The 26895-nt window shown below is 36.5% G+C and overlaps 1 protein-coding gene across 3 annotated transcripts in view; it reads right to left on the bottom strand.

Annotated features, from left to right (window-relative positions):
• LOC101890227 (mannosyl-oligosaccharide alpha-1,2-mannosidase IA) overlaps positions 1–26895 on the bottom strand; it is a 442542-nt gene that overhangs the window by 90137 nt on the left and 325510 nt on the right. Inside the window, exon 1 of one of the 3 annotated variants that reach the window (XM_059119161.1) lies at positions 19384–20611. The exons of the other annotated variants lie outside the window; for them this stretch is intronic. Coding sequence (XP_058975144.1) covers positions 19384–20229 — 846 coding nt within the window. The 5' untranslated portion in view covers positions 20230–20611. Of the gene's footprint in view, positions 1–19383; positions 20612–26895 lie in introns of those variants that run through there. 3 annotated transcript variants of the gene reach the window in all.

Below are 26895 nucleotides of genomic sequence, written 5' to 3'. Positions count from 1 at the left end.
ACCTAATTTTGTAACCATTCTTCGATGGCGCGTGCACAGCCCTGTTGGAATGTCCAAGGTCTGCGGCCAAAATTTTTGTGTGCCCAAAGCTTTAATGCATCCTCCAGAATATTTTCGGTATAATATTCGGCATTTATTGATGCTACGGTCGATTAATACGAGCGGAGTGCGACAATCGGCCCACACCATCACCATGGCCGGCGCTTAAGTTCTGGTGACCAACAGAAGGTGCACATTTTCAGCTGACCTCTTTGGCAAGTAAACACAACGAATGTTTTCTCATCGGAGAAAACAAAATTCGGCAGTTCACCACTTTCGACCAAGCGAAGCAACTCTTTAGCTCCTTTGAGTATATTTTCTCTCTGTTGCGGTGTAAGTTCTTGCACTTTTTGGAATTGCAATGGCAATACCCCGAGCTCATTTTTCAATATTTGCCGAATGGAATATTGCGATATGTTCAGCTCACGAGCCATTTTTCGGCCACTGCGACGCGAGTTTCGATCAAGTCGCTTCTTTACTTTTCGAACCATTTCTGCTGATGTTTCTTCCGTCCACTTTCTTGACGTTGGACTATGCTACCAGTATCACGGTAACGAGCGATGGTACGAGACACAGAAGATTTATTCACATTTAAATGCTGGAGTGCTCTAACGATAGCCACTTGTGGTTTACCAGCCAAATAAAAAGAAATCGCACTATCACGCCTGAATTCTACCACGACTAACTTTTTTCTGGAAAATTCTCACCAAAATGCTATTGTACGCTTGTAAACAATATATTGAGCTGTCACTGGAATAATTTTAACAGTTGTCGGACGAGTGACTTTGAAATGATTTGAATTACTATTGGCATCTACGTAATGGTCAGAATTGACATTTTCGTCTATTTGTGATTTCGCCGGGATTTAAAATGTTCTCGCTTTAGTGGAAAATTTGACTTTTATTTAACAGAAATATTATGGTCCATTTCAGCCATTAAATGCTACCCTATGATCATCCAATTTGAAGGCTTCTGTCCAGCCCTAAGCTCTAGCCCCATGCTAAATTCCGCGTCGATTGGTCTATAATTGTGACCTGTAGAGCAACTGCTAAATTAGGACATTTTTCAGTTTTTGGTCCATATGTATGTTAATTTGTAATCACGCTACAGGCAATTATGGTCCGATCCTCACAAAATTGAAAATGGAAGTTGGATTAGGTCACACCTTAATTATTATGTGATCATCTCCAAAAGCAATAGGCGTATATTCTAACCATAACCCAACTTCCATTTTTAATTTTGCGAGGATAGGGCCATAATTGCCTGTAGCGTGATTATAAATTATCATGGGCAGATGGACGGACGGACATACATTGCTATATCGACTCAGCTCGGCAAGATAGGAAGATCCATATATACGTTCCTATGTCCCTTGTCACTAGGTTAATTTGCCATGTAAATTTCAAAATACCGACACGACATAAGTTTGGAAATTGGACAAAAAATATGTTTTTTAATGAAAATAAATTAAATAAAAAAACAAGTAAAAAAGCTGTAAATTCGGCCGGGCCGAACTACCCTCCACCATATGGAACAAAATTGGCAATTCTCGAAAACGATAAAATCCGTTAAAAATTCTGTTAAAATCTTAAAAATACCGAATGTAGCTGTTATATTAGGGTCGATACGACGACATGGACCTGCACATACAATTTTCTGTCTTAGGCTGAAGTATCCATTACGAACTTCAAATACCAAGTTTGAAACAATTCCGGCGAATAATGTCGCTAAAATCACCAAAATACCGAATATCAGGAGGTACCGTTGTATGGGGGCTATACGAAGACGTGGACCTGCACAGACAATTTTCTGTCTTAGGCTGTAGTATCCATTACGAACTTCAAATACCAAATTTTAAGCAATTACGGTGAATAATGTCGCCAAAATCATCAAATTACCGAATGTCGGGAGGTACCATTATATGGGGGCTATACCAAAACGTGGATCTACATGACCCATTTTCAATACCAAAAGTCCTGCAGACATAGTATACATTTGAGTAAAAATTTATCAAACCACTTCATTTCGTTCGAAAGCTAGAGTGATTTCCAAAGGCGGACTGACCGACATCGCTAAATCGACATACAGTTTCATGCTGCTCAAAATATATATAATTTTTGTTGGGTCGAAAATTATTATTTCGAAGAGTTACAAACGGAAAGACGAACTTAATATACCCTCCATGCTATGGATGGTGGAAGGTATAAAAAGAAGCCAAAAGATCGTTTTGGCCGCACGTTGGGCGCCAAACTACTGATGATCATCATTTGAAATGTGTTTTAAAATATATATATATATATATATATATATATATATATATATATATATATATATATATATATATATATATATATATATATATATATATATATATATATATATATATATATATATATATATATATATACTCTATTTTTTAACCCACTGGGGTTTTCCTGTGAATATCGAAAACCTTGAACTCTGTCGCACAGTGTTATTAACTCAACTGTATAGCATAAACGAATTGAATGGTGGCGTTCATCCTACGCTTAAATATATCATTATACAAAAGTAATAATATACCGCAGTGGAAATTAAAAAAAAAAAAACATAATTTTTTAATGAAAGTATATGAAATACAACAAAAAATATTTTTCTTAATTAAAAACAACATCTTGTTTTCCGGTTGGGAAAAACAAGTCTCGGCAGTCGACTCTTTTTCAGGGTATCCCCTTTTTGGTAAATTCTAATTCTCCCCCTATCAATTTACATATTTGATATTTACCCTTAAAAAATTGCGAGAAATGAGAAAAATCCAATGCAATTTACTTGCGAGCAAAATCGACGACAGAAGACACACAAAACCCAAAAAAAAAAAAAAAAAATAATAAAAATAAAAAGAAAAAACCGAGGGAACGATTTTCCAGCGAATATTTGCGATTTAATTTAGCATTGTTTACAGTATCAGTTGTGTTTGGTCTTTATCTCGTTTTTCGTTTTTACCCCACCACACCACACCCCGTTCTCACTTCCCACACACTCACAATTTTCTCTCTCTTACTAAATGTTTCTCAGAATCAATTCCAGCCAGGGTCAAGGATAAAAGAATGCACAACAAACTTAATGTTTAAATTGTTAAAACCGGGGAGAACAACGATGATGAAGAAACCCCGAAAATATCGCTGTTGATACTCTTTCACGCAATGTTCGTTTATGAGCTTAAACTAAAGTGTTAACTTTTGTGTTTACGGTTGTTGTTATTTCTGTTGTTTGTTTCCTTTTGCAGTAGCTATTAGAAGTTTCCTGCGGCTGGTAATAGCTTATGTGTCGAGTTTTTTTGGCGGTTTAGTTAAAAAGTTTCTTTGTCGTTTTGCATTTAATAACAGAAAAATGCAACGATAAATTTTCTAAATTGCTCTGGGGATTAGGCAGGGGAGTTTTTCATTTTGGATGGGGGGAATGCTTTGTAGTGGTGAGATTAGGGTTAAAAACGTTAGTTCTGCATGAAAAAATTATAAATTACATTTTTGTAAAGATAAATTAAACAAGTAAAAAGTATCCGACGGTTTTGCCGACAGATGTTTACCCTCAGCCAATGTTCGATTATTTAAATATATTTTGACTTCCGATATGATAATTAAAATTGGTGAGCCTCTATGGAGTAGGTTCCGAAGGAATTGGCCAATATTATCCATTTCGTATCGGACCTAAATAAATATGCGATCTGCCAAGTTTGGACCATATTGGTTACTTTCTTCACTTCGTATGAAAAATGTGATAATTTTTAGAAAATGTGCGTGAGGTACCAGATATAGTCGACCGAAGCATTTCATTTTTATACCTTCCACCATAGTATGGTGGATATATTAAGTTTGTCATTCGTTTGCAACACCTCGAAATATACATTTTAGACCCCACAAAGTGTATATATTCTTGATCAACATAAAATTCTATGTCGATTTAGCAATGCCCGTCAGTCTGTCAGTATGTGGAAATCACTCTAGCTTCCGAACGAAATTAAGTAGGTTGATAACATTTTACTCAAATGTGTATTATGTCTGCAGGACTTGTGGTATTGAAAACGGGGCATTTAGGTCCAAGTCTTCGTATAGTACCTCCCAATATTCGGTATTTTCATGATTTTAGCGACATTATTTACCGGAATTGTTTCAAATTTGGTATTTGAAGTTCGCAATAGATACTATAGACATTATTTACCTGAATTGTAAAAAATTTCGCATTTGAGGTTTTGTTATGGATAGTACAGCCTATGAAAAAATTGTCAATACGGGTCCACGTCTTCCTATAGCCCCCATATAACGGAACACCCGATATTCGGTATTTTGATGAGTTTAGCGACATTATTCGCCGGAATCGTTTCAAATTTTGTATTTGAAGTTCGTAATGGATATTTCAGCCTATGCCAGAAAATTGTCTGTGCAGGTCCACGTTTTATAACCTCCATGGTACCTCCCTATATTTGGTATTTAATGAAAAAAATGTAAAAATTATGGCGTTTGACTTTGTTGCAGTTTTTTTTTATCTCACCCTGTATATATCATCTTCACAACAGATCTTGTGTTGGCAAAAATATTTGTATGAGTGGAATTTGAAGAGAATTGAATGCTTATTTTGCTTTCTTTAAGCGTTTTGTTTTTCAAAATATTGAACTCTATTTGGGGGAGGTAGCAGAAGAAATGGTCCGATCTCTACCATCTTTGTAACAGGTCTTGTGTTGATGGAAACATTGAGATGTACCAAGTCTGAATGGAGTGGAATGTCAATTTCGCATTTTATAAGCTTCATGGATATTCAACATTTTGACCCTTTGTGGGGGAGGTATCGAAGGAATGGACGAATTGTAATTGTTTAAAATATTGATACTTTATAGTGGAGGTACTTGATGGAGTCGGGGGAGGTATTTTCCTTTACCCAATACCAAATATAGTAATATTTAGTACGCATATCAAAAGGCATTTACATCTCTCCATCCTAGGCACCAGCAGTGATCCACGTACCGCGAACGCGAAATTAGCATCCGGTTCCATTCAGACTTGGCACATATCTATGTTTCTATCAACACAAGATCTGTTTTAGAGATGGTAGATACTGGATCATTCTTTCTGGAACCTCCTCCACAAAGGGTTAAAGGCTTCATATTTCACACATCCCATTATTTCTAATAACAAGAGATCTGCTTTGAAGATGGAATATATCTGGCCACTCCACTTGGTATCTCCCCCACAAAGGTTTAAAAATTTTAAATAAGCTTCACTCATAGAACGTGAAATAAACATCCGATACATCGCAATATTTCCATCAACACAAAATGTATTATAAAGATGTTTGAGATCGGACAATTTCTTCTGGTACCTCCCCCACAAAGGATCAAAGTTTTGAATAACCAAAAAATAAAATCCGAAACAAGCATTCGGTTCTCTTCAAATTACACATATTACAATATCTTTATCAATATCTGCGGTGAAGATGAGATATATCGGTCCAAGAAGGTAGAGATCGGACCATTTCTTCTGGTATCTCCCCCACATAGGGTTCAAGATTTTTGAAAAACAAAACGCTCAGAGAAATCGAAATAAGCATCCAACTCTCTTCAAATTTCACACATCCAAATATTTTTGTTAATTCAAGAGCAGTTGTGAAGATGATATATATCTGCCAACCCCTTTTGGTACCCCACACCCATAAGCAGTCACAATTTCCAATGCTTATATACAACCTCTTATGTGTAAATATTTCTCTTAACCAGAAATCTTATATGAATATCTAATTTATCGAAAATTATGATTTCGCATAAATTTGGATATATATATATATATATATAAATATATATATATATATATATATATATATATATATATATATATATATATATATATATATATATAAATATATATATATATATATATATATATATATATATATATATATATATATATATATATATATCTATATATATATACATATATATATATATATATATAGTAAGAAGGGTATCATGTCTTTGTGCATTTATTTGTAACATGGAGAAGGAAGTGAGATAGTCCCATAGTTACTTTTCAGGATCTCCGTAGAAACACTTTCTGAGTTGATTTATGCATGTCAGTCCATCTGTCCATGTATTCTTGTGAACAAAATGCAGGTCGCATTTATTATCCGATTGAGATTAAATTTTCCAAACAACATTTGTTTGGCCCAAGGACGAACCCTATTGAAATTGGAGATAATCGGTAAAAATTTAGATATAGCTCCCATATATATCTTCGTCCGATTTGCCTTTTATTGTGCACCCGAATAGTATAGCACTTCGCACATACAACCAAAGTAGGCCTGAAAATATGCATGCCAAATGTGATCGAAATCGGTTCAGATATAGCTATAGCTCCCATATATATTGTTCATCCGATTTGTAATTTGGGTCCTCCGCAGCTATAATAGCACTCTGTAACAACAATACTTGGGGATATATATTAAATGCAGCTCAGAAATACCTTTGGTAAATTTTATCGATATCGGATCAGATTTGGATATAGCTCCCATATATAACTTCGTCCGATTTACCTTTTATTGTGCACCAAACGTCTAATATTTGTCCAAATTGGATGGAATTTGGCACATACGACCGTAGTATGCCAAATTTGGTGAATATCGGTTCATATATAGCTATAGCTCCCAATATATATTGTATATCCGATCTGTTGTATTTGTTACCGTAATATGCGCTTAATAACAACGATATTCAGGGAAATATATCAAATACAGCTCAGAAATATCTTTGCCAAATTTTCTCGAGATCGGTTCAGATTTGGATATAGCTCCCATATATATCTTTATCTGATTTCAAATTAATTTTGCACCAAATGGGCAATACAAGTCCGAATTCAAAAGGGACAAATGCTTCGGCATATGTAGTCCCTTGAGCTTTAAATTCTAATTATAATCATAGCGTGTATGATTGAATTCTCCCATAAAAACTTTCAATTGTTATGTGGAGCTCTACTAAATTAGCAAAGTGGTGTAGGGTATCATAAAGTCGGCCCCGCCCGACTTTAGGACTCCCTTTACTGGTTTTATCTGTGTTAGATGAAGTATGAAAATGGAATATTTCTGTCCGCTCTATTTGTAACCTCATGCATATTTCCAAATTTTCCAAAAATTTGAACATATCTTATATAAAATATAGGAAATAGTCTATATAGTCCAAATCTGGCACATTGTAATATTTTTATCAGTTATCGAATTGGTCAATATTGTCCAACTGCTTCGGAACCTCCCCTATAAAGGGTCAACAGTTTGAATAATCATAACTAAAAGCTATACATCTGTCGACAAATCCGACTGATACTATTTTACATGTTTTTGCACAATGAGGTCGAACTTGTACATATGTTCCGTTTAAAATGTGCCAAAAATAGTTGATTTCAAGGGATTTTGAAAGTATAATATATATAGACTACATACAACTAAAAACATAATATCCTGGAAACTCAACGGAAATATTTTATTTTTAGCCAGTTTTATAAGTTTTTTATGGAAAATTTTAAAATATAACATAGGTAATTTGACATATCCGCAAAATTTGCTGTCACGTCAACTTATGTTCATTGCCATTGGATATGCATGAATTGAAGTGCCGCAAATAAAAAATACACATCCAACAACAAAAATATTTGAACGCATTTTCAAAAAAAAAAAAAAAAAAAAAAAACGCAAATGTCAAAATGCTAAGATATCAAATACCACGTATTAGAACATTTCAAACGTGTTCGAAATGCTGACATCGTAATGATGATGACAATGACTTGTGTACATCACCATTGCACAACAGAAATAACGGCAGCAGCAACAACTCATCCAACAGAGCAGCAGAAAAATGTCGAATGCCCAATGTTAAATTTTTGATTTGAACAATTGATTTGCTTAACAATTTTTTTGCAATTATTCAGTTCAAAACAAATTCCTTTTTTTCGGTATGCAATGCGTTGCGACTTGCCTGAAAGTATGCACTGATTTATTGTGGATAAGTTGAAGAACTTGGAAGAATGTAGCAGTGGGTTGAAATTGAGAATAGAAATGTTAAAACTATTGATTTTTAAAAGTTTTCTTCCTCAGCTGTGTGTTACTTCGTCTGTCTGGGTAACCTTGAAGAGTGTATATACGGAAAAGTCTCGAGGAAGGAAAACAAATGCACGAAGATATTATGTGGAGTGGAGTAAACTAGGTGATACCTTAAAGTTGTATTGTGTTTGGCATTACGACATTATAACGTCAGAACCGTGAGAAGAACCTAAATTTTATACAATATTGCTAGAGAACCTTATGGTCTCAAATATCTCAAAATATTAGGCTAACGGACGATATACCCAAACCTATATAAAAGACTTAAGCTTCAACCTTACATTTTTTTTTTTTAATTTTTATTTATTAAATTATTGAGATAATGTAGGGCTTTCAGAAATACGTAAGTAAAGTTTGCCAAGACTACTAAGAACAAGAAAATGACTTTTAACAAGGATTTTTGAAAATTTTCATGGTACGTTTATAATTTATGGGAATTTTTGGATACGCATACTTAATGGGGCAAAAAAGAGTAACAGGTATAAAATTATTGGAGCCTTCAAGAAAAGCTAAATCGTTGAAAATGTACATGTCAACACAGAAAATATAGAGAATCGAATATTAAATAAACAGCGCGTCACATTGGTTCTGAAATCGATTTTCCTGGCCAATCCCCTGATTTTGCCGTTTTCCAATTATACCCTCAGCCTCATGGCTAGAGAGGATATGTACCTTATGATACGGCGAAAACGTGCCTCATCGAAATAACGGATTTAGACCCAAGGTCTGTTTGGACCAAATTCGTTTGAGGACATTTGGGGTTGGTCTAGCGATGTCCGTCTGTTTATTAGATGGTGCGCACGATAACTCTTGAAGTCAGTATCTAATTTGATCCAAACTTGGTACATCGTAATATTATTGTCCAATTTAGATCGAGTTCGGAGATGGGCAATATCGGTCCACATATTCTGGTACCTCAAACACGAAATGTCAATATCTTCAAAGAAAATAAAAATCCGAAGAAAAGAATAAATCCGATTTTGCTCCAACTTTGCGAAACCTAATCTTTGCAGCAGGGCTAGGTCAGGAGCGAAAATGAACAATATCGGTCCACTCCATCAAAAAGGGTCAACATTTTCAACAATTACAACTTTTATAAAATGTGGTGTAAGAGCCCGATTGTCTTCAAATTTCACACATCCCAATATTTTTATTAACCAAGGTCTGGTGTTAAGATGGAATACATCGGTCCACTCCTCTTGGTACCTCCCCCACAAAAGATCAAAATTTTGAGAAAAAAAAAAATCCGCACATAAAAAGAAGCAATACTCCGTTTTTGCTCCAACCTTGCAAATCCTTATATTTCCGCCAGTTCTAGGTAAGGTGCGAAAATGGACAACATTGGTGCACTCTATCAAGTACCTCCCCCTAACAAAGGGTCAACATTTTGAATAAATACAACTTTTTTAAAATGAGATGTAAGAGCCCGATTGTCTTCAAATTTCACACACCCCAATATTTTTATAGACCCAAGATCTGTGTTAAAATTGAATATAACGGTCCACTCCTTTTAGTATCTCCCCCACAAAGGATACAAATTTTGAATATCCATGATGGTCATAAAACGCGAAATTAACATCGGATTGCACTTAGACTTGGTTCGTTTGAGTATTTCTATCAACACAAGATCTGTCATACAAATGGTAGAGATCGGACCATTAGTTCCTGTACCTTCCCCACATAGAGTTAACATTTTGAATAACCAAAACGATCATAAAACCTGCAATGAGTATCCGGATCTCTTTAATTTACACACATCGCTTTATTTTTATTATCCCAAGTTCTGGTGTAAAGATGGAATATATCGGCCCACTTCTTCTGGTACCTCACCCACAAAGGGTCAACATTTTGAATACCCATAAGCTCAAATGACATGAAATTAACATCCGATTCCATTCAGACTTGGCACGTCTCAATATTTCCATCAACTCAACATCTGTTATAAAGATGGTAGAGATCGCACCATTTCTTCTGGTACCTCACCCACATAGTGTTCAAGATTTTGAAAAACGCTCGAAGAAAGCGAAATAAGCATCTAAATCCATCCATCCATCTTCTCAAATTTCCTACATACAAACATTTATGCTGACACAAGATCTGTTGCGAAAATGATATACATCTGCCAATCCCTTCTGCTACCTTACCAACAAAGGGTCACAATTTTCTATACTTATATCTGTCATAACTTGCGAAATACACTGGTGGCCAAAACTAAAGCAACTGAAATTACAAGGAGGATGAATGCCCTGTAACTTTTTTAAAAATTATGAAAATGACAAAGTTTTTCTTGTTTTAAATTAGGTACCTTATTCACTTTTTAAAAACCTAAAACAAAAAACCAAAATTCCTTTTTATATAAAAAATAATGTATGCTAAAGTCAATTACCCCGATTTTGGCTTGGACAAAACTAAAGCAACTCTGTTGTACATTCATATAACTGCTGCAATTTCAATTGTTTTTACTGTGATATTTATCGCTTTTTGCTTCCTTCGACAATTTCGCTTGTCATAAATCCTTTTTGAAAAGTTTTTTACAACAGTATGTGTTTTTCTTTCCGTTTTTTAAAGTACTGTCCAAAAAAAATTTAAAAATGGCTAGAAGCAAATACAGTGCCTGAATAAAACAGCAAATTATCAGTGACTATCAAAACAACATATCACAGAAAATAATTTCCGAGAAATATTTCATAAATATTTATGTGATTTCATAATTATTTCTGTATACTAAGTAGGTTTTTTGCAACTGGATCAGTAGTAACAGTCCATAACGGATGAAGGCCGTGAAGAACTTCAGCCCGTACTGATCCACAAATTGTGAGAGAAATAAAAAAAACAACCATTTAAGAGTTCAACTGGATTGGTGAGAGAACAATCATTGGATATAAGCTCAAGATCAGTGCGTAGACGAGTAATGGCAGCTGGTCCGCATGTCCGTAAGACATCAAAAAAGCCATTTATATCTGAAAAAAATTAAAAAGGCTTTCGGAAACGATAATATTAGGTGGAATCAAGCTAAATGGAAAAAACATTATTTCTGGGATGAGTCTACGTTTAATATTAAAGGCTCAGACGTGAAAAATTTTACGGTGAGAAGACCAAAAAATTAAGGACTCAAGCCGCAGTGTTGCAAAGCTACAGTGAAGCATGAGGGAGGGTCAAAAATGGCGTGGCGCTGTTTTTCTTTCTATGGACTTGGGCCTATCCATAAAATAAAGGAAGTTGTGGATCGGTTTGTTTACAAAGATGTGTTGGACATCACGTTGTTCCCTTACTCTGAGTAAAATATTCGGCTGATTTGGGTGATTCAGCATGACAATGATCGCAAACTTGTATCAAAACTTGTCAAATATTGGTTGCGGGAGTCAAAAATTGATGTTTTGTTATGGCCGGCACAATCACCTGACCTAAACTCCATAGAAAACCTTTGGAGTATCGTAGACAGGAAGATCAAGAGAGATTCGGAAATAAATAACCACAACATTTTCTAAAGAATTCGGGGTGCCTGGAACAGCATACCCAAGGATCAAATTGAGCGTGTTATATGTTCAATGCCTCGTAGGTGTGCAGCTGCTATCAAAAATAATGGATGCTATCGACTATTAGCCAAAATTTAATTATTTTAAAATAAAAAATCAAAAAGTTGCTTTAGTTTTGACCAAGCAAAAAATTTGGTCATTTTAGTTTTCCATATATTATTTTTCGTTCAAAATTATTTTTGTATATTTATTTTTAGTTTCTTAAAATTGAATTAAAGACATCATTTAAAACTGGAAAAATAGTTACGATTTTTTTATTTTTGTAAAAGTTACAGGACATTTATTGTCTTTGCGATTTTAGTTGCTTTAGTTTTGGCCACCAGTGTAAGTCGCCCATTCTTGCTTACATGAAGTATGAAAATGAAATACTTCGGTACGCTGTATCTGTTACCTCACGCATATTTTCACATTTTCCAAAAATTTGCACTTATCTCACATAAGGTATAGGAAGTAGACAATATGGTGCAAATCTGTCTCTGTGTAATATTTATATCAGCCCTAGGTCAGATACGAATTGGCCAATATTGGCCAACTGCTTCGGAATCTCCCCCATAAAGAGTCATCAGTTTGAATAACAACAAGTCAAGGCTTAGGGTATACATCTGTCGGAAAAACCGACTGATACTATTTTACTTGTTTTTGGAAAATTTCGATCGTTTGTGTGGGAGGCACCAGAAGGAGTGGACCGATATTTTCCATCTTAGAACCAAATAATAATATTTCGATGTACCAAGTTTGGACCAAATCAAATACTCCCTTCGAGAATTATCGTGCGCATCAGCAAGCAAGCAGACAGACAGACAGACGGACGAACGGACGGACGGACGGACGGACGGACCTCTCTAGATCGACTCCAAACGTCCTGATACTAGAGGAGACCCTGCTAAGCCCTTAGTGTGGGATGCGAGTAGAGTTGTGACAATCTAGTTCATAGTAGCTGGGTACATTCGTTTCTAAACGTATGAGTGATTTCATATATTTTATATTACTCATACGCAGAGTTTTCATACAAACGATTGGAGTCCACGGAACTAGATAAGGAACTAGTTAGTTTGAGATTGGCACAACTCTGGATGCGAGTAAAAATTGCAACAAACTTCAGACTGCTGTCATTTCCAAGCCACTCGTCCGACAGCTGTTAAAATTATTTCAGTGACAGCTCATTATATTGCTTACAAGCGTACAAAAGCATTTTGGTGAGAATTTTCCATTAAAAAGTTATTCGTGATGGAATTCGAGCGTGATAGTGTGATTTATTTATATTTGGCTGGAAAACCACAAGTGCCTATCGTTAGAGCACTCCAGCATTTAAATGTGAATAAATCTTTTGTGTCTCGTACCATCGCTGGTTACTGGTAGCGTAGCCCGACGTCAAGGAAGTGGACGGAAGAAAAAACAAAAAAGAAAATCAGCAGAAATGCTTCCAAAAGTAAAGAAGCGACTTGATCGAAACCTGCGTCGCAGTGGCCGAAAAATGGCTCGTGAGCTGAACATATCGCAATATTCCATTCGGCAAATATTCCATTATCAATATTTGTCGAATGGAATATTGCGATATGTTCAGCTCACAAGCCATTTTTCGGCCACTGCGACGCCATTGAAATTCCAAAAACTTACACCGCAATAAAAAGAAAATAGACTCAAAAGAGCTAAAGAGTTGCTTCGCTTGGCCGAAAGTGGTGAACTGCCGAATTTAGTTTTCTCCGGTGAGAAGCCATTCGTTGTCCAGCAGTTTGTAAACAAACAAAATAATCGTGTTTACTTGCCAAAGAAGTCAGCTGAAAATGTGCACCTTCGGTTGGACACCAGAACTCAAGCGCCGGCCATGGTGATGGTGTGGGCCGGCATAACAGCCGACGGTCGCTCTCCGCTCGTATTAATCGAACGTGGTATCAGAATAAATGCCGAATATTATCACGAAAATTCTGGATGGTGCAACGCAAACATTTTGGCCGCAGACCTTGGACATTCCAACAGGACTCAGCACCATAGCACTCAGCACGCGCCACACAAGAATGGTTACAATGGCCATTAAAATCTCCGGATACCAATCCGTTGGACTATTGTGATTGGAGTATTTTGGAAAGCAAGGTTGGCACTAAAAAATACCAAAGTGTCGATCATCTGAAGCAAGCGCTTCGCCGGGAACGGGCCAAAATACCACAAAGCAACATTCGGGCAGTGTGTGACTGTTTCATTCGCCGTTTGAAGGCCATAATTCGTGCCAAAGGTGACCAATTCGAACCAATCTAAACTTATTCTAAAAATTGACTTTGTTTGACTTTTTTATCTCACCCTGTAGAGTTAATTAAAATACATTACACTGTTTTCTCTGTGAAACAAAATTTTCCAAGAAATTTATAGAAAATTTCGTAAAATTCCATAAATACCAAATCCTGGAATCCGAAGCTAGCCCAGTATAATATGTGGTGCCTTAAGGGTAGATTTCAGCAATGTTTTCGTTTCCTAACAAAGATTTAATCTCAAATATGAAGTTCTCTGCTTCCTTTTTATTTTAAATAAAAATTCTTTCTCCTTGTCTAATATTGAATTTTAAATTCTCCTGCTATTTGGCACAATGTAACTTTTTGTTATATCAGTGGAAAACTCCACCACACACACACACACACACAAAACAAAGACAATTGTTTTCTTCACCTTTAAATGAAAAAAGTTGTATTTTTTTGTTTATTTTTTTCAAGGTCAATATTGTAGAAAATAAATAACACTGGCTCTCGTTGTTGCTGTTGTTGTTTGGCAGCAAACTTATATTGGTTTCATAAAACTGCTGCATTGCTTTGGCAAAAAAAAAAAAAAAAAAAAAAAAAAAAATGAAATAAAAATAGGAGAACGTAGAATAATATAGTTTTTTGTATTGCATTTGTATTGCATAGTGTAGCGATATATGGTGTGTGCGATATGTATCTACGAGTATATGCGATACCACCACATGGGAATATAGCACTCTCAGTTTCGAAGCAAGTGAAAACAGAATATGAACAAACTTTTTTATACATGAATCTGTAGAGTTATAACGGATTAACCGATTCACGAACACTCAGACCTAATGTCTATAACCAAACGTATCCCAAGAAGGGCCTTTCTTTATAGTTCTTGATATTTTCATAAAAGTTAAGTAAATTACGACGTTTACATTACTTCTTTAGAACATGACATGCAAATAAATTACGTTACCTTACATATGCATATGTTTCTAATATAATTCCGAATACAGACCTAGAAAGAAAAAGAAATACAATTTATGTTACTATTTTTTCAATACGATGTTCATAGAGCTATAATATTAAAATTTTTAAGAAAACTTTTTGAAAAAGTTCCAAAGTTACAATCGTAACAATCAGAGCTTTAATCGAGGATTTTTTAAAATATTTTTGAAGAATAATTACAGCTATAATGTTGATATTTATACCCCACAACACTATGTGTGGGGGTAATATATGTTTGATTGGGCCAAAAATTATGTAACACCTCGAAATATTGGTTTCCCACATAGGAAAGTATATATGGATCTGTCTATCTCGTCCATGTTAATTTGTAATCACGCTGCAGGTCGCAATTATGGCCCGACCCTCACGAAAATTTGCATGGAGATGGGGTTATGGTCCAAATAGAAGTCTATTGCTTTTCCTGGTTTTTCAGTTGTTCTACAGGTCGCAATTATAGACCAATCGACGCGGAAGTTGGCCTGGGGCTAGAGCTTAGGGCTCACGAAATTTTGCATGGAGATGGGGTTATGGGCCGAATAGAAGTATATTGCTATTGGAGAAGAAGATTTAGGGGCTGAAATGGACCAACAACTGAATAATTTCCTGATTTTGCAGTTGCTCTGCAGGTCGCAATTATAGACCAATCGACGCGGAAGTTAGCCTGGGGCTAGAGCTTAGGGCTGGACATAAGCCTTCCAATTTGGCTAGTCATAGGGTAATATTTAGTGGGTGAAATGGATCATAACATTCGTGTTAAATTTAATATTTTTAATCCCGGCGAAATCTCAAATAGACGAAAAGGTCAATTTTGACCGTTACGTAGATATCGAAAGCAAATAAATTGGATATATATAGCGAAATACAGGCTGAGATAAAAAAACTGCAACAAAGTCAAACGGCATAATTTTTACATTTTTTTTTAAATTTAATTGAATGAAAGCAAAAAATGTCGGAAATAGCATCAAGTTTTTAAATAAGTTTATATTTGTTCGAACTGGTCACCTTTGACACGAATTATTGCCTTAAAACGACCAATGAAACCGTCACACGCTGCCCAAGTGTTGCCCTGCGATATTTTGACCCATTCCCGGCGAAGCCCTTGCTTGAGGTGACCAACACTTTGGTATTTTTTAGTGCCGACTTTGCTTTCCAAAATACTCCAGACACAATTGTCCAACGGATTGGTATCCGGAGATTTTGATGGCCATTGTGCGCTGGAAATGAAGTGAGGAACCTTATTTTGCAACCATTCTTGGGTGGCGCGTGTTGAGTGCGATGGTGCAGAGTCTTGTAGGAATGTCCAAGATCTGTGTCCACGGTTTGCGTGCCCAAGGCTTTAATACACCCTCCAGAATATTTTCGCGATAATATTCGCAATTTATTCCGACGCCACGGTGGATTAATATGAGCGGAGAGCGACCATCGGCTGTTTTGGCGGGCCACACCATCACCATGGCCGGCGCTCGAGTTCTGGTGGCCAACCGAAGGTGCACATTTTCAGCTGACTTCTTTGGCAAGTAAACACGATCATTTTGTTTATTAACAAACTGCTGGGCAACGAATGTTTTCTCATCGGAGAAAATCATATTCGGCAGTTCACCACTTTCGGCCAACCATAGTAACTCCTTAGCTCTTTTGAGTCTATTTTCTTTTTGTTGCGGAGTAAGTTCTTGCACTTTTTGGAATTTCAATGGCTTTACCCCGAGCTCATTTTTCAATATTTGCCGAATGGAATATTGCGATATGTTCAGCTTTCATTTTTCGGCCACTGCGACGCGGGTTTCGATCAAGTCGCTTCATTACTTTTCGAACCATTTCTGTCGATGTTGATGTTTTCTTTCGTCCACTTCCTTGACGTCAGGCTACGCTCGGAGACGCAAAAGATTTTTTCGCATTTAAATGCTGGAGTGCTCTAACGATAGCCATATGTGGTTTTCCAGCCAAATATAAAGAAATCACACTATCAGGCTTCAATTCCGTCACAAATAACTTTTTTTCTGGAAAATTCTAACCAAAATGGTTTTGTACGCGTGTAAAAAAATATAATGGGCTGTCACTGGAATAATTTTAACAGCTGTCGTAGGAGTGACTTAGAAATGATAGCAGTCTGAAGTTGGTTGCAGTTTCTTCATATCACCCTGTATAAAAGAGTTATTTCGCTTTACAGTCCCTCTATAGGTCACAGTTTGAAACCAATCGCCACAGAAGTTTGCATGAGGAGAGTCTTAATAACAGGGCAGAAGTTCAGCATTTTGGATAACCATTGAATAATATTTAGCGGTAAAATGTACCACACCTTTCGTTTGAAATTGTTTTGAATACCTATCGGCACGACAGAGAACGTTTATATAGAGAAGTTCTCCCCTGTCAAAAAACAAACGTCACATTTGGCATTATTTCGAAAACGAAATTTGACAACTCGGACCTAACGGCGCTTCCAACATATTACGGTGTTGTAGGGTATCACATGGTCGGCCCCGCACTTCTATAGTATTTGCTAGCTTTTTTATTTTTTATTTAATATTATACCCTACAACACTATGTGTTTTAGGTATTATAAGTTTGATTGGGCCAAAAATTATGTAACACCTCGAAATATTGGTTTCCCATGTGGGAAACTATATATGGATCTTCCTATCTCGCCGAGCTGGGTCGATTTAGCTATGTCTGTATCTGTATGTCCGTCCGTCCGTCTGTTCATGTTAATTTGTAATCACGCTACAGGCCGCAATTATGGCCCGATCCTCACGAAATTTTACATGAGGTATGGTTATGGTCAGAAAAGAAGCCTATGGCTTTTAGAGATGATCGCATAATATTTAGGGGTTGAAATGGGCCAAATTTCCTGATTTTGCAGTTGCTCTACAGGTCGCAATTATAGACCAATCGACGCCTGCAAGATGAAAAAACTGTAACCAACTTCAGACTGCTGTCATTTCTAAGCCACTCGTCCGACAGCTGTTAAAATTAACCTAGTGACAGCTCATTAAATTGTTTACAAGCGTACAAAAGCATTTCGGTGAGAATTTTCCAGAAGAAAAGTTATTCGTGATGGAATTCAAGCGTGATAGTGTGATTTCTTTACATTTGACTGGAAAACCACAAGTGGCTATCGTTAGAGCACTCCAGCATGCAAATGTGAATAAATCTTTTGTGTCTCGTACCATCGCTCGTTACCGTGATACTGGTAACGTAGCCCGACGTCAAGGAAGTGGGCGGAAGAAAACAGCAACTTTAGCAGAAATGGTTCGAAAAGTAAAGAAGCGAATTGATCGAAACCCGCGTTGCAGTGGCCAAAAAATGGCTCCTGAGCTAAACATATCGCTATTTTCCATTCGGCAAATATTGAAAAATGAGATCGGGGTAAAGCCATTGAAATTCCAAAAAGTGCAAGAACTTACACGGCAACGGAAAGAAAATAGACTCAGGTGAACTGCCGAGTTTGGTTTTCTCCGAAGAGAAAACCAACGTTGTCCAGCAGTTTGTAAACAAACAAAACGATTGTGTTTACTTGCCAAAGAAGTCAGCAAAAAATGTGCAACTTCAGTTGGCCACCAGAACTCAAGCGCGGGCCATGGTGATGGTGTGGGCCACCATAACAGCCGATAGTCGCTCTCCGCTCATATTAATCGACCGTGGCATCAGAATAAATGCCGAATATTATCGCAAAAATATTCTGGAGGATGTTATAAAGAATTGGACACGCAAACATTTTGGCCGCAGACCTTGGACATTCCAACAGGACTCAACAGCATCGCAATCAGCACGCGCCACCCAAGAATGGTTTCAAAATGAGGTTCCTCGCTTTATTTCCAGCGCACAATGGCCCCCAAGTCTCCGGATACCAATCCGTTGGACTATTGTGTTTGGAGTATTTTGAAAAGCAAGGTTGGCAATAAAAAATACCAAAGTGTCGATCTCCTCAAGAAAGCGCTTCGACGAGAATAGCCCAATATACCACAGAGCAACATTCGGGCAGAGTTTGACGTTTTCAATGGCCGTTTGAAGGCCATAATTCGTTCTAAAATTTGATGCTACTTCCGACATTTTTTGCTTTCATTTAATAAATTTAAAAAAAAGAAGTAAAAATTATGGCTTTTGACTTTGTAGCAGATTTTTGATTTAACCCTATATGTCCGTCAGTTCATGTTAGTTTGTAATCATGCTACAGGTCGCAAATCGATTTTAGTTTTTTTCTGGCATTTCTGGGTACATCGCTGCATACATACATACTTATGGTGGCAGACAAAAAAATAGTAAAACTATAAGTTTTTTGAACTTTATCGTTTATCACCCTGAATCAAAGTTTTGCAAGTGTCATGTCTAAAATGTTTTTAATTTGATCTCGTCGTATCAAAGCAAAAGCAAAAACTTTCATCCCAAGTGAGTTGCCCAGGAAAATTCATTAATTTTTCCTGCCACATTTTCACTTAACAATCAAAGTAAGAAAATAAACAGCTACTCACCTTTACGACATGAGAACGTTTTGGATAATCAATCATTGAGGCATTTTTGTCACTTATCACCAGGAATGGTGGCGACGCAGTGGTTGTGGAGGTGCTAGCTGCAGTCGTTGTTGTTGTTGAATCTGATGTAACAGCTGTTGTTACCGATGGTGTTGGCGAAATCCCACCATTGCCATTTAACAAATCATCATCATTGTCGTTATCCATCAACGAACCGGAAACGGCAACGGAAGTGGTAACGGATGCTGGCATTTGTGATGCAGCTACATTGGGGCTCTGTGACATGACTGTCTGATGCTTTAGCTTCTTGGCGTCATCGTTCGAAATTGCATTGATTTCTTGTATTTGCAGTGTGTCAACATTTCTATCATTGTCCACGATTCTGGCATTGGGCCACAGGCTGGCTGGCTGGGATTGCTCATTACGAATCAGAGCCTGATCACCGGTCGCTTCCAGTCGCTTAAACGAAGCAGAGACATTATGTTCGGTCATCATGCCAGTGTCTTTGTCAAAGCGATAGATATTTTTCGGATGATTTTGGGTGTATTTCGTTACCCGTTCATCCGTCTGATGGCCGGTGACTCGGAATGTTTCCACACTGGCATTGGCATTATCATCGTGAGCATCATTATTGTCGTCATCATCATTACCATCATCATCATCATATTGTGGATACTGTTGATTATTGGTGGCCATGCTATCGCTGGCAACTTTTTCATTTAACCGAATGATATTTGATAAATTGATGTTATTGATGAGCGTAACCCCGCATATCGCCACCAGAATGATAACGAAACAAATGCCGCCAATTAAGAAAATGGGCGTTTTAGAATTTTTCGGACACATGTTGAGTTGAGTGCTGTGGCGTTCTGGCAACGTTCGGCTTTGTTCCAAGGCGTTTCAATTGAGACGAGGTACGAATTTTTTTTATTGTTATTATTGTTTGTGTTATTTTCGTTTTAAATTAAATGGAATTGCGAGAGCGTAAAACTTGGGTATTGTTGTTGCGGTTCGAGTTGGCTGTTTCAATTTCGTATGTTTTCGATACCGACTTTCAATCGATGACTTTGAATTGCTGTTACATTTCCACTGAATTGAAATTTTCAACGCGACAAATTATTGGGAAACATATTTTTTGTTATCCCGCAATCAAACATTCACTTCGTTGAGGAGTATTGTTTTTTTTTTTTACATTTCTCGTATTTTTTCGAACTTATTTCCTTTGGTTTTAGCTTTAGAGGGATTGCATATATATTTTCTTAAAAATTGATTATTTCTTAATAAAAGAAGAAATGAAGATCATGAAAATACATGTCGAATGTACAGTCAGGAAAGAAATTCTTAAGAACTATTGGCTTGTAGGACAGAATGGCTTTTGTCCTACAACCAGCGACTTGAAAACCAGCAAAGAAAGTTTTAAAGTCGGGCGGGCCCGACTTTATAATACTCTACACCACTTTGCTAATTTAGTAGAGCTCAGCGACTTGAAAACCAGCAAAGAAAGTCTCAAAGTCGGGCGGGCCCGACTTTATGATGCCCTACACCACTTTGCTAATTTAGCAGAGCTCCGCATAACAATTAAAAGTTTTTATGGGAGAATTCAATCATACACACTATGATTATAATTATAATTTAAAGTTCGAAGGACTAAATATGCCGAAGCATTTGTATCTTTTAAATTCGGACTTTTATTGCCCATTTGGTGCCCAATTAATTTAGAATCGGATAAAGATATATATGGGAGCTATATCCAAATCGGAATCGATCTCGATAAAATTTGGCAAATATATATCTAAGCTATATTTGATATGTTTCCCTGAATATCGTTGTTACGGAGTGCATATTACGGTTGTGGGTAACAAATATAACAAATCGGATGAACAATATATATGGGAGCTCTAGCTATATCCAAACCGATCTTCACCAAAATTGACATACTAGCTTCTAGACTCAAATCGGTCGTAAATTCCATCCCATTTGGATAAATATTAGACGTTTGGTGCACAACAAAAGGTAAATCGAACGAAGTTATATATGGGAGCTATATCCAAATCTGAACCGATCTCGATAAAATTTAGCAAATGTATTTCTGAGCTGCATTTGATATATTTCCCCAAATATTGTTGTTACAGAGTGCATATTACGGCTGCGGAGGACAGAAATAACAAATCGGATGAATAATATATATGGGAGCTTTAGCTATATCTGAACCGATTTCCATCAAATTTGGCATACTTATTTTTACACGTTTGGTGCACAATAAAAGGCAAATCGGACGAAGATATATATGGGAGCTATATCTAAATTTTTACCGATTATCTCCAATTTCAATAGGGTTCGTCCTTGGGCCAAACCAATGATTTGTGCAAAATTTCATCTGTATAGGGTAATAAATGCGAACTGTACATTGTTTACAAAAATACATGGACAGATGGACGAATGTGATTCTATGCAGATCATCAAAAGGAACTATGGCTCTATCTCGTTTCCTTTTGTCTGTAACAAACAAATTCACAAAGACATAATATCCTGACCACCTTGTGGTGTAGGGTATAAAAAACTTTCAAAATATCTACAAAATCGATATAATTGCTATAAGGATCGCAAATTTCAAGTAAACGCATAATCGTTTGGTTTCAAATAAGTAAAATATGTTACCTAAAACAACACAATATGCAAAATCGTACCGATACTTAATACAAACAAGCATGAAATAAGTAACAAAGTATCGATCGGTAGTATAGAAAATCATAAATTCCATATTCATCTTAAGATTCTGGATGAGAGGCATATATTTAGATAAAGCAAGTTGTAAAGAATCGCTGAGTTGTTTCGCAATTTATGACAGATAAAAATATTGAAAATTTTGTCCCTTTGTAGGTGAGGTACCAGGGTTCGCAGATATATAGCATCTTCACAAGAAATCTTGTGTTAGCAAAAATGTTTGTGTGTGCAGGAAGAGAGTTGGATGCTTATTTCGCTTTCTTTGAGCGTTATGCTTTTCAACATTTTGAAACCTATATGGGGCAGGTAGCAAAATAAATGATCCGATCTCTACAATCTTTATAACAGATCTTATGTTGATGGAAATATTGAGATGTACCATGTCTGGAAAGGAATCGGATGTTGATTTCGCTTTTTATGAACTTCATGGATATTCAAAATGTTAAGAGTTTGTGGGCGAGGTACCCGAAGGAGTGGACCGATATTGTCCATCTTAACACCAGACCTAGCACTGACTCAAATATTAGGATTTGCAAAGTTGGAGCAAAATCGGATTATGCTTTATCTTTCTGTGCAAAAAATATATTTTTTGAAAATATCGACTTTTGTGAGGCAGGTACCAGAAGGATTGGACAGATATTGTCCATCTTAGCACCAGACCTTGAGTTGATATAAATATAGTGATGTGTGAAATTTGAGGATAATAGGAATCTCACATCACATTTTACGAGAGTAGTAATTATTCAAAATTTTGATCATTTGTGGGGGAGGTACTTCAAGGAGTGGACCGATATTGTCCATTTTCACACCTGATCTAGCACTGACGCAAATATTAGGATTTGCAAAGTTGGAGCAAAATCGAGTTATCCTTTCTCCTTCTGTGCAAATAATATATTTTTTGAAAATTTCGACCTTTTGTGGGGGATGTACCAAAAGTAGTGGACCGATATTGTCCATATTAAAATGTTGGGATGTGTGAAATTTGAAGACAATCGGACTCATACATCACATTTTATAAGAGTTGTAATTATTGAAAATGTTGCCCCTTTGTGGGGGAGGTACTTGATGGAGTGGACCGCTATTGTCCATTATCACACCTGACCGAGTACTGACGCAAATATTAGGATTTGCAAAGTTGGAGCAAAATCGGATTATGCTTTCTCTTTCAGTGCAAAGAATATTTTTTTTGCAAATTCCAACCTTTTGTGGGGGAGGTACCAGAAGGAGTGGACCGATATTGCCCATCTCCGAACTCGATCTAAGTTTGACAAAAATATTACGATTTGCCAAGTATGGACTAAATCGGATGCTCCCTTCGAGAGTTATCGTGCGCACCAGCCAGCCAGACTGACAGACGGACGGACGGACGGACGGACGGACATCGCTAAATCGACTCCAAATGTTCTGAAACGGATTTGGTCCAAAGAGACCTAGGGTCTAAAACCGTTTTTTCGACTAGGCACGTTTTGACCGTATCAAATGATATATACCCTCTGTAGCCATATGGCTGAGGGTATAAAAAATGTAAAAATTATGGCGTTTTACTTTGTGCAGTTTTTTTTTTTTTTTAACTTACCCTTAACCTACTTTGTACTGGACAAAGGGAATGGGAGCTAAAATTCTGGAAAGAGGGGAACTGATGGAGTGGAGGACAGATGTGCCAAAGGATTTTTAAAAATTCGAACGTTAAGGTTACGAAAAGTTCTACAATGGTATTAAATTTCTTAAATGGTACCATTGGTAAGTTCGATATATGAATTTGATATTGGAAATATGTACTAAGTGTAAGAACTGTACTAAACGGTACCGGAACAGTTTGGTTTAGGTTTAATGGATGCAGTTGGAATTTTAAAATTGTGTGTTTGGGGTACCGGTTTAAGAATTAAAGTTGGTTTTCGAAATGGATACAAAAATTACTAAGTGGTACTAAATTTGGTCCAATTTTATATTGGGTGAAGAAATAGAGCTGAAATCCTAAAATTTGATATAGATGGTCATGTTAGAGTATCTGGTTAAGTTATGAGGTTGGTTTTGGAAATGTGTACTATAATTGTACGAAAAGTATTAAATTGTTGGTATTGGGTAAAGAGATACTTATAAAATTTTGAAAAATTAACATTCAAGTCTCTGGTGGTATTTGGGATTGAAATATGGAGGCGGTTTAGGAAATTCTGTACTATAATTGCACGAAAAGTACTAAATAGTACTATATTTGGTACAATTTGGTATTAGGTGAACAGATAGTGCTTGAAATCTGAAATTTACCATTAGGATCACTGTTCATTTGTAGCATGGACATCTGGAGGTGGTTTCGTAAATGTGTACTTTAATTGTAAGAAAAGTACTGAGTGGTACTATATTTGGTATTGCGTAAAGGGATAAAAGTACAATTCGGAAATTTGATATTCAAGTCTATGTGTGTATTTGGGATTGAGATATGGAGTTGATTCTGGAAAATCTTTACTATAATTGTACGATAGGTACTAAATAGTACTATGATTGGTACAATTTGGTATTAGGTGAATTAATAGTTCCTGAAATCTGAAAGTTGCTATTAGGGTCGCTGTTCATGTGTAGCCTGTACCTATATAGGTGTAGCCGTAAATTCGTTCTATAATTGCACGAAAAGTACTGAGTGGTACTATATTTGGTATTGGGTGAAAGGAAAAAAAAAAAGCTAAAAATTTGATATTTAGATGATATCTGGGTTTGAGATTTAGCGGTAGTTTGTAAATGCGTCCCATATATTTGTACGAAAAGTACTAAACTTGATATAGGGTATAAGGGGATGGTTCTGAAAACCTGAAATTTGATATTGAGGTCTCTGCTGGTATGTGTAATTGAGATATGGAGATGGTTTTGGAAATGTGTGCTAAAATTATACAGAAAGTAGTAAGTGGTATTAAATACGGTATTTGGTAAAGGGACAGAGCTGGAATTCTGAAATTTGATTTAGATATCACTGTTGGTGTCTGTGGTTAACCTATGTAGGTGGTATTGAAAATTTCCACTATTATTGCTTGAAATTTACTAAGTGGTACTTAATTTGGTATTGGGTGAGGGAATAGGGCTGAAATAAAATTTGATATGGAGTTCTCTGTGGGCATCCGGAATTTTTAAAATGGATTTCAATGGTCTCATATATTCAAAAGTCTATTTCTTCATCGGTTAGATATCCTCTTAAGTATTAAATATTAAAGAAAATACAAAAGCGTATTTGAGTTTTGAAAGAAAACCCCACAACCACTCGCCCAAAGCCAAAGAAATGCAATTTTTTCTCTCTCTAAAAAAAATTACTCATGCCACTTCAATGCCCCACTCCGCCGTTCATTACCAATTGTACAAGTGTTCCTGTCGTGTAGATGTTCAACTGTAATTTCACGCTTTTCTATAGTTTGCCATAATGAATGGGGGGAGGGGTGCAAAATGTAAACGTGTGTGTGTAACTGTGAACCTTTGTGATTATGTCTGTGTGTGTGTGATGTGAGGTGGTGTCAGCAAAACTACTCGGTGTCAAGTGCAGCAATGTTAACTCTTACATACATTTTAATATATATATTTTGCTTCAGTTTTTCTCGCATGCTTTTTTTGCCCGCCTGCTTATGAAACTTTGCACGAGTGTTAGGAATCCCCACTCTTGCCCAGTCTCAGCTGTGGTGCACGTCATCATTTACTAAAAAGCGTACAATTAAAATAACAATCCTTAGAATACTAATGCATTTTTTCATTCTTTTGAATCCTTTCTGCGTTTTTTTTTTTCATTTCGTTGTTGTTTTTCTTTTTTTTTTTGCTGTTGGTGTGAATGAAAGCGTGCGCGTAATATTTAAGTATGTTGTGACAGCGTGATGTGTTTTTTGTTGTTGTTTGGATTTGGATGTTACACTGAAGAAATCGAGGGTAGTGGATAATAATTTGAATTACAACTTATCATGGGGGATTTTCGATTGCGGTGAATTCTCCTCAGCCAAGACAGTACATCCAATATTTTTCGTGCAGTTTTGTAGGAATTTTGCGATTTTCTAATAAAATCTACCACATGCCTCATATCAAATGCCAGATTTCAGATTCCAAACTATTGTCGAATCCATACTAATCATGTGTAATTTCGAAACGACTCTCGCCCTGCCTTGTACCAAGATCAAAAATTCTAGCTATTTATTCAATCGCAATATTGTTTTTATACCCTCAGCCATATGGCTACAGAGGTTATATATCATTTGATACGGCCAAAACGTGCCTAGTCGAAATAATGGTTTTAGACCCCAGGTCTCTTTGGACCAAATTCGTTTCAGAACATTTGGAGTCGATCTAGCGATGTCCGTCCGTCCGTCCGTCCGTCTGTCTGGCTGGTGCGCACGATAACTCTCGAAGGGACTATCCTCGAAGGAACATTGGGTCCAAACTTGGTACATCGTAATATTTTTGTCAAACTTAGATTGAGTTCGGAGATGGGCAATATCGGTTCACTACTTCTGGTACCTCCCCAACAAAAGATCGAAATTTTTAAAAAATATATTTTTTGCACAGAAAGAGAAACGATAATCCGAATTTGCTCCAACTTTGCACATCCCAATATTTTCGTTAGTGCTAGGTCAGGTGTGAAAATGGACAATATCGGCCCACTCCATTAAGTATCTCCCCCACAAATGGTCAAAATTGTGAATAATTACAACTCTCCTAAAATGTGATGTAAGAGTCCGATTGTCTTCAAATTTCAAACATCCCAATATTTATATTAACCCAAGGTCTGCTGTTAAGATGGAATATATCGGACCACTCCTTCTGGTA

This window comes from Musca domestica, unplaced genomic scaffold (genome assembly GCF_030504385.1).
Source record: "Musca domestica strain aabys unplaced genomic scaffold, Musca_domestica.polishedcontigs.V.1.1 14, whole genome shotgun sequence".
Classification (NCBI taxonomy): Eukaryota; Metazoa; Arthropoda; class Insecta; order Diptera; family Muscidae; genus Musca; species Musca domestica.
This window is presented reverse-complemented; position numbering and strand designations above follow the sequence as displayed.